The following is a 12,196-nucleotide window of genomic DNA, read 5'->3' as shown; positions in this document are numbered from 1 at the left end:
ATGACTGATTGATGAATTTTTTGATAGTACATGCGGCCACTATCAATGAAATACGAATTGTTGAATTATCTCTTTCGGTAGTTTATGGAATTAAACATATTAATTTTTATTTTTCAATGAGTTATTGTGATAGCAACCTCTTCACAGCCAGAATAAAATATTTTCGCGGCTGTTCTTACGTGGAGACAATCGCGGAGTTAGTTGTTGTGGCCAGTAGCAGTTTGTGTTTAGTTGACGCGAGTGTGTCATGGCTAAGAAATATCTATGCCGTCATAAGATCCTCGGCGGTATTGTCAGTCTGAAGCTGTGTCTTCTGCTTTTCCTGCACTATCGTTTCAATGTCCTCCCAATCCACAAGCAACAACAGAGCTCGGCGGTGATCGAAGAAGAGCTGCTTATTGATAGACGCAGGGGTGAGTGCTGATGTGAATATATTCTAAGCTTTTCTGAGTGGATTCGTATTTTGTTGCCACAGCACCAACATGGAAGAAGCGTCTGCAATGGATTCAAGAAGAGCTGCCCTCCTACCCGTTGGCTGAAATGTTGCAAATGAAGCCACAGCACAAGAAGCTGGCGTGCGCACCCCTTACGGAGGAAATCGAGTTCCACAACGACTACTGGCAAGTGGCGCGTGCTGGAAACCTCACCTACTACCTCTTTGGTGCTTACTATGATCGCAGAGAGACGGTGCCGAGGGCACCACTCGTGCGCCTCCTGGTCATGGTAAATGAACGCGGCGATGAAGGTGCAACATATCCCATTACGCATTGCCAGCTGTGGTTCAAGACACGCAACAAACCGCTTATAGTGCCCGTGCACGAGCACAAGGTGGTGTGGCATTGGGGTAAGAAGCCGCGTCTCTACTATCCCACGCTCATGGCGTGCGCAGTGCCTGTGGGTGAGGTGCCCGATATGGTGTCGCTTGTGGCGCAACGCTGTGACAGAGCGACCAACCTGCTCAAGGTGGTGTACGAGCCACCGACACCGGAGCAGCAGCAGCAGCAGCAGCATCACCAGGACGGAGGGAATCGCCGTCCACGCTTTGTTGTCTGCGTCAAAACCATGGATTTCTTATACAACGATATGTCCTGGCGTTTAATCGAATGGCTGGAGCTGATGCGCTTGTTGGGCGCTGATAAGGTCGTCCTCTATAATGGGCCCATGCATGCGAACATGACGCGTGTGCTTCGCGATTACATGGAGAACGGTTCAGGATTCGTCGAGCTCCGTTCGCTATCCTTGGGCCGCGGAGAGCCAAATGTGCCACCACACCTACACCACTTCTTGCTGGCGCGGGACTACTTGAATCGCATCCTCAACGAAATGATACCCTACAACGATTGCTTATATCGCAATATGTATCGCTACGATTACATTGGCGTCTTTGACATTGACGAGGTCATCATGCCGCTCGGCAATGTAACCAACTGGGCGGACCTAATCCAGTTGGCCCACCACGTGCCCGACTACATGAACCGCACCAGTCCAACGTGCAGCCAATGGGTGAGCTTCTGCTTCCGCAATGTCTATTATCCCCGCTATGAAGGACGCGCCAAATATTTTCATCAACTGCCCGCCTACTTCTATATGCTGCAGCATGTGGAACGCACCGCGCAATATTGTGATCGAACATTGGCGACAAAGTGCCTGCATTCGACCCGCTACGCAATTGGACTCCACAACCACCTCCCCCTGCACTGGACAGAAGAGGCGTGCTGCGCCCCCAAGTCGGTGCCCATTCAATACGCCCAGATGCAGCACTACAGAGAGCCTGACAACAAGACCTGGCTGCTAGATCCTGTGCTGGATGATAACATCTGGCGCTTTCAGCCGCAGCTGCAGCAAAACACTTTGGCCAAGTACAAGGAGTTGGGCTTCCTGCCGAGCGCAAATGAAAATGGCTCCTGAATATGGCCATTGAGGTGCCCTGATTCTGGCTGGAATGGAATGCAGGATCTGACTTGGTATTAAAGGAAGTAATAGGATTATAGGAAGTATTATAAGTAGTATTAGTAGGAGAATTGTAAGTAAAATTATAAGCAAAATTATAAGTAGTATTATGGTAGTATTATAAGTAGTATTATTGGTAGTATTATAAGTAGTATTTATAGTAGAATTTTAAGTAGCATTATAAGTAAAACTTTCAGTACTCTTAGGGTAAAACATTACAATGGGATTTTTGTTGATAGCTGCTGGAATATTCAAGAACCTGCAGGCCCAGTTGGACTCCTTCCTGCCATACCTTTGCGAAGACTACAACAATTAGGATTTTTCAAAACAATTAGATAAGCACAAGCCACCATTTACTTATTAATCCTCGCGCGGATGTGCTCGAGGTAAGGCTATTTATATTTATGAACATGTATTGTTAAGCTGCTAAACCTGCATGTACGGATTAAATTCTTATGTTAAACATAGAAAAAAAAGTAGTAGAATTATAAGCAAAATTATAAGTAGTATTATTGGTAGTATTATAAGTAGTTTTATGGTAGTATTATAAGTAGTATTATTGGTAGTATTATTATTAGAATTATAAATATAATTTTAAGTAATATTACAAGTAAAACTATGAGCTGGGCTTATTATTGATAGCTGCTGGAATATTCAAGAACCTGCAGGCCCAGCTGGATGAACCCAACTCCTACTACTACTACACAGCCGGACAGATGGAGATCGCCTTGTCCTGGCAGCTCTTTTGGAAACTGAAGAACTGAAAACTTATCGATAACAAACTCAATTATATTTTCTGCATGTGAACTTAAAAGCCTAGTCAGCAAAATGGTATAAAATTCTCTCTGAATACGTGTTGGAAACTAGGTAAATTATAAGAACAGCACTATTATGGTTGTTCTTCCAAACAATTTAAATTTTATTTTAACCCGAAATAAATTATTTTGCACTTTTTCCAAGTTCATCTGATTATCGGTTATTTGAGTGCCCTAAGATGGTATGCTTTAAATCAAAAATTGTGTTCAAGCACTAGCTTGCCTAACTACGAGTATTTGAAAGTATTTGAAAAAGAAAAAAGTAATTTTTTAAGCAATGGTAAAACTTTTTACAATTTTTTTTGTTAAGACTGCTGAATAGTATAAGCATATAAATGTATCGTTCTGTTGATTTTAAAAACAAACAAAGTGTTATTTCTATATCTTAGTGAAGGCAGATGGCATACTATATAGAAGTATGTTATAGACACAGAGAATCAGATAAGTGCAATCTGTTGTTCACAAGTATTCGCTGATTTCTGGCCTTTATTCAAATTTATTTTGCGCCTAAAAGCTGTCGCTTTAACGCGCATCTTATCGCTGTTAGTTAACAGTGGCGGTCGCATTGGTTCCTCGGCTGTTCCGTTACAACAAGTTGCGCTGTAAGCTTGCTGTAAATGTAAGCTGTCGGATTGGCGGTCGAGCAAACAGGCTGCCCATTATGCTTACGACTTCCGCAGCGATAAGAGCCGACATTGACGACGCGGACAGAATGTCTGCCATCGTTTCAAGCCAACAGACATTTAAAATTTTTTTTTTCCATTTTTTTGTTTTTAATGTTTACTATATTTTACTAACAGGTGTACTCCTATCTACAATATTTTCAAATAACTACAGAATCAGCTTGAAGAATATAATTCAATAAAAGAATTGCATTTGTATTAATTTTTATTTCTTAGCATATTTAAGGCCTGTATGACTGATTCTGGCCGTAACCGCAAAAAGTGCAATACCTTTTCAATTGAGCATACATTCCTGTGTTAAATGCCGACATGTGCGTAAATTTTGTTCACTTTTTGTTACATTTTAAAAAAAATGTAATTTAAATATTTTATAAATAATATTCGCGTTCAACGAGCGCACTTCTAATTAATTGCATTGCTTTTTTGTGCAACGCATGCCACAAAAACAACTACACGCAAAAAATCTAACAAAGCAAATATTAAAACAAATGTGCAAATGACAAATTAATGATATGAACAAATGAGTGAACATGCAAATTATGTGCTTATTCGTATTAACGGCCTGCGAGAATCAGAACAGAATTAAAATAAATAAACGAGTGAAAATAATACGATGATTTTAGTTGAAGCTATAATGTCGATTAGAACATTTTTTTTTTTAGAAGTTCAGCTTGCTTATACGCATGTACATAGTATATATACGTATAAGTATATATATATATATATATATATATATATATATATATATATATATATATATATATATATATATATATATATCTATATATATATATATATATATATATATATATATATATATATATATTGTGAGACTAGGGATAATCCTAATTGATGGCGGCAAAATCTGATCTACTGATACAAAGTAAATGCTAAATAGAATCAAAGGCAGCTGATTTAATTAAAACAGTAACATATGAGTATAAGCGCTGAAAAAAAGCTTCAATTAATGGTGTATAGCTAATAATACATAGATGCTTGAAAGCTGTGATATAAAACTACGAGAAAGTTTTTAGTCCCAGAAAAGCTGAAGAACTAGCGCCGACTGAAACCAGACTAAACGATAAACGATTGAGTTTAGTATTAAGATCCACAAATTATAGAAATGCTGCTAGAGTCGGAAAAAGGAATATTTGTAAATCAGGGATGGGTAAAGAAATTGCGCAATTCAATTAAAGCCAACAATTCGTGGTGCAATGTTTTTGGAAGTTCTGGCTCTGTACATGGCTATCAAGTCATAAGTGACAAGGAAAGCAGCTGCCAAGTCGGATCCTTAAACGCAAGCAGTTGTTAATGTGTGGGTGCTATTTTGGTTTTTGCATTCCACTCTAGCAATAAATACTTTATACCCACGCTATATACTAAATGGATACGGACGATATGAATGCTCCGTTTTGGGGCAGCGCATAAATTCAGGTACCTTTTCCTTCGGTTAATATTTTATTGTTTTGCCTCTGCCAGTGCAAAATCTTTTACCCAAGCGCTAGTATTCGTGTATTTGTTGTTGTGTGTGTGTGTGTGTGTGTGTGTTGGTGTGTATTCAAAGCGATTTATGTGCTGCCAATAAATTTACTCAACACTTTTGGGCCAACTAATACAATATTTACATTAAATTGCTGGTAATACATGTGATGCGGGAGTCGGCTTGGAGGCTGGGGGATGGGGGGCTGGCGGATGTCGAAAACATGGCAAATAAAAAATTGCAGTGCATATTTTTTAGCTTAGTTTGCCGCCTGACCGACAACGTACGACGGACGACGAACGACGAGCGAACAAGAAGGAACAGGCGAGCCAACGCCACTTGGCACTTGCCCTTCTCTGCTTCCCATTGGACTGTCATTTAAGTTAAAAGCGCATTTGTAAATGTGTTGGCTGTCGGCGGACTAGGGGGTTCAATTGTGGCCCAATCCCTGCGCATTACTATACCCTTCGGCCAAAAAGGGGCATGGGGCATATCAGTTGGAAGGTTGTTTCGTTATGAGCCTCTAATGGTATTAAATGATGCATCCTAGTATTCGGATTTAAGGTATTTTTTACATTTTTCATTAAGCTTATTTTATTTCTTTTTGTTAAAAACCTAAACAATTTTACTTTGTTTACACAATGCTTACAAAATTTATGTGTGAATAGAAATTATGCCAAATTGTTTATAAAAATTAAATGTACTATATATGTTTTAATCAAATTGTCAATATTTGTGTAAATCTACGGTCAGACATGCAAACAATTTGCACACAAATTGTTATTATTCAAATGTATGCTTTACATATTGAATTCTCTGGAGGTTTTTTTTTTTTTGAACTTTAAATCTAATTCAGATTCTGATTGGTTTTAATTGACGCTGCTTTTAGGAAATGCATTAAATTGGCGTGCAAATTGTTTGCGTGTCCGACCATAGCTTAGGTGTGTTTTTGTAAAAACTAATTGTCTTCTAATAGAAATATAGAAGCATTTGCACCAAATTTGAAGAGTATTGTTTGGTCGAGTGTGCTCGACAGCATTTCTATATCTTGTTTTAAAAGCAAATCTGGCACACGCAGCACACTTCTTCGCTTCTTTTGCGCATTTTACGTCTGTTGTATAACGTTTTAGCATTTTTCTTTCGGTGCGCAGCTCTTGGCACTTTCATAGGGGCGTTAAGTGTTAAGTGGGTGGGCGTGTTGTATGCACGCACAGTCTGGTATTCTGGGCACTCTGGCAGGCGCTAGACTTGTCAATTGTTGCCATTTTTTCATGTTCCCCTTTCCCTTTTTATTGGTTTTGATGCCACGGTTGGTCTGTCAATGGGTCTGTGCTGGGGACAGTTTGACAGCTTGGGGACTTGGCTGCTTCTGCTTGTATTTTTTTTTTTTTTCGTTTTTTAAATTGTTCCATAATCTTTAGGAATCAAAAGCATATAAAATTTGTGCTTTGATTTGTTGTCGCGCTTGGATGTTTTTCGTGTTCCATTCATCCTAACCCATTTTAAATTTATGACAAGCCATAAGGAACAATATTTGGGGATGCTTCAGAGCTGTCAATTCTTTATCAACAGCAAACAAATTAGAAAGGACGAACAATTAAACTTGTGTCGGTATTTTGATTGACTTTTGTTTTGTAAGTAGTTAATAGACTAGAACTTGCTCGTCAAATTAAAATTTAATTGAATAGCTATCCATTAAATAACGGTCACTTATTGACTAAATAAAAACAATGATGAATTCGCTGTAGAAGTGGTGCTTATATATGCGCTCTCAATTGATAAACCTATATAGATGTGTTACACTAATCTTTTGTTTGGAATGGAATAAAGAGGCTAGGAAGTTCAACCCTCAAGCTACATTCTATTTCTTATCTGTTGAATATGTTGGATCCGAGTCCAACAACAGCTCTATTTGTTAATCTTTGCTTAAATTATTTTGAATGCTTTAGCTCATGACGAGTAAAACGCTAAAGTAGCGCAAGTCCGACTCTTATCTACCCTTCTCCCCAGCGAAGACTTTGTGCTCTTACAGCTTCAAACTTCAGATTATGAAGAGTCGGCATTAAACATAATAATTTCCAACTTTAGTTACGATATCTAGCAAAATAGTTACTATGCAAAGAGTGATTTTTGAACCGATCGGTGTCATGGCAGTAATATAAAATGGCCTCACTATATTAATGTATTTGATTTGTGAAAAGCTTAAATTGCGTATAGATAAGACAAATCTATATATATAACAAGTTTGGTGTACCTAACTGTTATGGTTGAGAAAGTATCGGTGTTCATACAGACAGACATGTATCCATTCGTCTCGTCCTGCTGCTAATCATATAAGTATTATGTGTTCCATGCCACCTGAACCCCACAGTTACAGGGTAAATAAAATCAACTAAGACTAACATATGTAATTCAAGGGGCAAAGTACAGGTACGTACTTATTAATTTTTTTAACTACAATTAAGGGAAATGTGGAGGTGTAAGGGGATGGATACGACATGCGCTTTGCCCAAAGATAAATATATAATATCTAATAATATATCTAATATTCAAGGCAGCGACTGCTTTTGTTTAAATAAAATAGAAGATTTATTCTCGCCTCGAACGCTCATCAACTTTTGTTGCTGTCTCATAAATTTGAAGTGTTGTTCAACCGAATAATTATGAGCCGGGCATCGCTTGGCCACACAACGAAACAGAAACAGAGAAAATACATACATTTTACTAAATATTGTTTGTAGTTTGGCTGTAGTTTGTTTTTGTTGGTGTTTTTTCACTTGGTTTTCATTTTTGTGATGTTTTGAAAAACAAAAAAAAGAAAACAAAAAAGTGACTGTAATAAGTTTGTGCAAAAAAGTTTGCGCAGCTTTTTGAAGTGCAGCTAATAAGAAATGCGTGAAGTGTTGCCACAGTGCGTGTTATATGTATTTGACTTTGTTTTCATAGATGTGCGTGTGTGTGTGTGTGTGTGTTTGTGTGGGTTGGCTGCTGTAAATATTTATTTTGAAACTTTGCAAGTTCGACTCGTGCACACACGTTTCTCGGTCGGTCAGTCAGTCAGTTTCCACCTCGGCATTGCGCATTTTTCCTTCTACTGCTACATTACATTTGTTTGCTTTTGCCCGTTTTTCCCCATACCCCCAGCACTTCTAGCTATTTTCCAAAGTCAATGTGAAGCTTTTCAGCAACACCAACCAAAATTTTGCTCACGTTCCGTTGCTGAACAAATATAGGAATATTACACACACACACACACATACACAAACACAAATATATAGTATGTACATATGTGTGTGTGTGTGTGTGTGTGTGGGGGCCAAGTCATATTAGTAACAAAGTTCACATGCGGTACATAATCAGTTGCGAACATTTTAAACGTACAATGCGCTCGGGTCGAGTACTGTAAGGTTAATGGGAATTGAGGTTAGGTGACACATTTGGACGTGCGTTTGGGTCGACAAAGGTAGCAAATGGCACAAAAGTATAATTTAGCCATAGCTATAAAGCTATCGAGACTGCCTGTCAACGAAATCCGCAATTCATCTGCGCAAAAACAAAAAATAAAAAATTGATTACCGTCGTGGTCGTTTTAGACCTAGATTTAATCAACATCGAATATAATGCTGCATTAACAATACCTATGTACTATAGCTTCTGCTAATAAGAACCTCTTAAATAAAAACTTTACACCACAACGTAAATGGTATTATTGATAAAAAAAATGATTCTGAATTACTTAGAATTCTCCCAAAGCGGATAGAGCCGTTCTACTACTTTGATCTTGATCTTCTTCATTGCTCATCAAGCAGCAGACTCAGTTGCTGGACAAAGCACGCTATTTATCTATTTATTTTATATTTTTGTGTGCCGATTTTGGACACATATTTCGCATAATATTGAACCAAACAATTCCACCTCTTTGTCAAACTAAAATTCTGAATGTTCTATAAATACAAATAATTGAAGCAAAAAATTCAGCGCCAGCCAGTGTTGCGAAAATCGATTTTTTATTGTGCCTGGCAGCACTGTGTGTGTGTGTGTGTGTGTGTTTGGGAGAAGCCTACAACTAACTACTTAGTAGTTCTCGCCATTGCCGTCAGAATTGTGCTGTTGCCCATTTGCTACAATCTCCAACAAAATCAGTTCACATGAGCAATCAGTTTAGTTAGTAATCCCATTCTATATCTATTTATTCAGCTTGAGCGAGCGTGTTTAAAATCCTAAAACATAAATCAGCTTATTTCATTTCGTGAGGACCAAGGAGCAGCAGATTATATCAAAGGCAATCGCATTGACAAGATACTTTTTAGAGAGTAATCGGCATCTATATATACCATATATACATACATAAATATTTAGCTACAAATGTAAGTATAGTTGCGGTGTGTTTTCGTGTGTGTGTTTGTGTGTGTGTGTGTGTCTGTAGTAAAGAATTTGTTGTATTTGCATCCTCAGTGCAACAACGAATGATCATTACGAGCAGGTATTGGACATGTATCCAACGAACTTCTACAAAATGAAGAACTTCGCCAATCCCAAGACAATGTTCAAGTCGTGCTCCAACAATGATGAGTTCTCCACAGAGCCTGTGGGCAGCAGCTGCACTAAGGTCTCCGCTTCCAAGACTTCCAATGCCAAAAATTCGGCCGGAGGTCAAGGCAAGCAGGGCAAAGGCAAACAAGGCGGTAACCCGTCCAAGGGTGGCAAGAACAAAAACAACAAAGCTGGCAACAACACTGTCACAGCCAAAGTCGCTGCCACAACCACTGCAGCTGGCGCTGCGACTGCTCCCGGTGTTGGTGGCACCAAAGCCAACCTGGATGCTGGTGCTGTTGCAATTCCAATCAGCTCAGTCCCTGGCTCGACACGTTCGCTGTCGTGCGACTCGAACACGGACTCCGTGGCCACTGTACCGCCGAGCGATGGCACCGTTTCTGGGAATGTCAGCTCCAATGAGAATGACAGCGAAACAGCTGGGAGTGCAAATCTGTCGTCGGGCAGTGAAAACAAGTCGGTGGAGTCAGCGCCCCATCATCCGCTGACCAACACTTGGACCTTGTGGTATCTGGAGAATGATCGCAGCAAGACCTGGGAGGACATGCTGCACGAGGTGACCAGCTTTAATACTGTTGAAAACTTTTGGAGTCTCATCAACCACATTAAGCCGCCGTCTGAGATCAGGCTGGGCAGCGACTATTGTATGTTCAAGAAGGGCATACGCCCCATGTGGGAGGATGCGGCCAATAAGCAGGGCGGCCGTTGGGTCATCAATCTGAGCAAGAACACGAAGAGCGACCTTGACAACTTCTGGCTGGACACCATGTTGTGTCTGATTGGCGAGTGCTGCGACTACTCTGATCAGCTCTGCGGCGCCGTCGTCAATATACGTGGCAAGAGCAACAAGATCTCTGTCTGGACAGCCGATGGTAGTAACGAGGTGGCCGCCTTGGAAATCGGACGCAAGTTGCGCGAGTGTCTGCGCATGGAGGGTGTCTATGTGTTACAATATCAGCTCCATATGGACACTATGATAAAGCAAGGATCGACAGTCAAGTCTGTCTATACCATGTAGAGTATTCGAAATCTACAATCGTCATCTCATACAGCAATCCAATTAATAATATGCGTACAGCACACGGATTGTTTCCTAATGATCCCAATTCAAATTTTTGGTATATCAAATGCAGTATCGTTTCAAATTATCTGTTTTCCAACATTCTATCATACAAAATAATGTGTTCCGAGTTCTATAAAATTTGAAAATTTATCTCTGGTTAGAACACAGTTATTTCTTTGCTTTCGCCGTTTCTTACCAAAACAGAATTGCCACGAATTCTTCAGTGTGACCGAATGTTGAAATTAACTGCTGCTGGCAATGAAATATCAATCGATATACATGCTTGTATATTGCTCAGTTAAGCAGTAGATGGGATCATATTTCACATTACAAACCAATGGTTAGATAAAGCTACATACTTGTATATTTTTTATTTGTATAGTTGAAATTTAATGATCATTCAACTATCGATAACCAATATCGATTGCTTGACAGCTTTATTTAGAGATGCCATAAGTTATCGTATAGGGTCGATTAGTTACAATATTGAAGCTAGATCAAGTATATTAGTTAAATATTTATTTATTGAAGCCTTCGGTCAATTTTATTCCTGCATTGTGCAGAAAGTAGTAGAAGTAGGACTAATCTCTCACCCATTAAAGAGTCGGACATTTTATAGACAACATTAAACCTGACTTCATGTTTCAAATATTTGCGTACAAAATCAATTCTACTGCATAATTATAGGTCTGCGACTAAGTGTGGGAATGCGTGCACCGTCAGGGGCTAAACAATTCGCAAATTGACGCCATGTCTGGTTAGAGCTGCCACTAAACTGAATGCGAATTCCCAATTTGGCTGTCGGCCGAAATGCGATGCTAACCGCAACGCTAAAATCCGCTCGAACTCAAATTGTCAACAATGGGCGACCTCGGCCCCAGTTCCAGTGACCCCATTCGGGGAAAAAACTAGTAGAATCGCAGGAAGAAGTAAGAGAAATAGATAAGTAATGAGTGAAATTTGTAAATGCATTCGTGATGGTACACTCAAAAGAACAACAACACATTCTTCCAAGATTGAAAATGTCATTGGACTTGGCAAAAATTGACTTTATTCGAGATGAGTTTTATTTCCAATTTTTAGAAGATGTTTCTCTTATTATAAATTATAAATTTTTACTGAAATCAAGGGCGATTGACTGGTAGATTTGTTTAGTTTTTAGAGCGAAACCTGAAACCCATAAACTAACAGGATATGACTTGGATTTTCTTATAAATATTCCCTCTTCGTCTTGATTTTAAAGAGATGCTTCAAGTCAGATTTTCATATCATCATAGAAAAATATCGGTATTAATATATGAAATGGAGGCTTAAGAAATTAAATTATTAATTTATGGAGTAAATTGAACCCACAACAGAGCTTGGAGAGGGTAGCATAAAATCTATTTTAAATACTAAAAAGGGTGAATCAGAAGAAGAAAAAGAATGAAGTACTAGGGAATAATAATGCCAAGATTGGGTGTTTTTATCATCTTAAACTTTCCGAGATCCCTGCGTTTATACAGGCGGACATATATCGCTGTATACTAATCTCTCTAACGCACTATACCAGCACAACTTTAAATACATAGATGAAGTAGTATAAGAAGTTACGAAAAATGGGATTAAATTTAGAGAAATGTACGCACTTTTAGGGAAACACATATAGTTT

General features: G+C 39.0%; 2 protein-coding genes across 2 annotated transcripts; both read left to right on the top strand.

The window, feature by feature from the left end:
* The first annotated feature begins 247 nt into the window (after positions 1 to 247).
* LOC115627358 lies at positions 248 to 1,908 on the top strand. The gene is made up of 2 exons (XM_030523007.1): positions 248 to 413; positions 476 to 1,908. Exons 1-2 carry the CDS (start codon positions 248 to 250, stop codon positions 1,906 to 1,908), a joined length of 1,599 nt encoding a protein of 532 aa, XP_030378867.1.
* A 7,194-nt stretch (positions 1,909 to 9,102) lies between these two features.
* On the top strand, positions 9,103 to 10,708 carry LOC115627246 (eukaryotic translation initiation factor 4E1-like). Its single transcript, XM_030522867.1, has 2 exons — positions 9,103 to 9,295; positions 9,384 to 10,708. The coding sequence occupies exon 2, from the start codon at positions 9,421 to 9,423 to the stop codon at positions 10,498 to 10,500; it is 1,080 nt and encodes a 359-aa protein (XP_030378727.1). The 5' UTR covers positions 9,103 to 9,295; positions 9,384 to 9,420; the 3' UTR covers positions 10,501 to 10,708.
* Positions 10,709 to 12,196: the final 1,488 nt, after the last annotated feature.

This window comes from Scaptodrosophila lebanonensis, unplaced genomic scaffold (assembly GCF_003285725.1).
Source record: "Scaptodrosophila lebanonensis strain 11010-0011.00,11010-0021.00 unplaced genomic scaffold, SlebRS2 tig00000092-arrow-pilon, whole genome shotgun sequence".
In the NCBI taxonomy this organism is placed as follows: Eukaryota; Metazoa; Arthropoda; class Insecta; order Diptera; family Drosophilidae; genus Scaptodrosophila; species Scaptodrosophila lebanonensis.
This window is presented reverse-complemented; position numbering and strand designations above follow the sequence as displayed.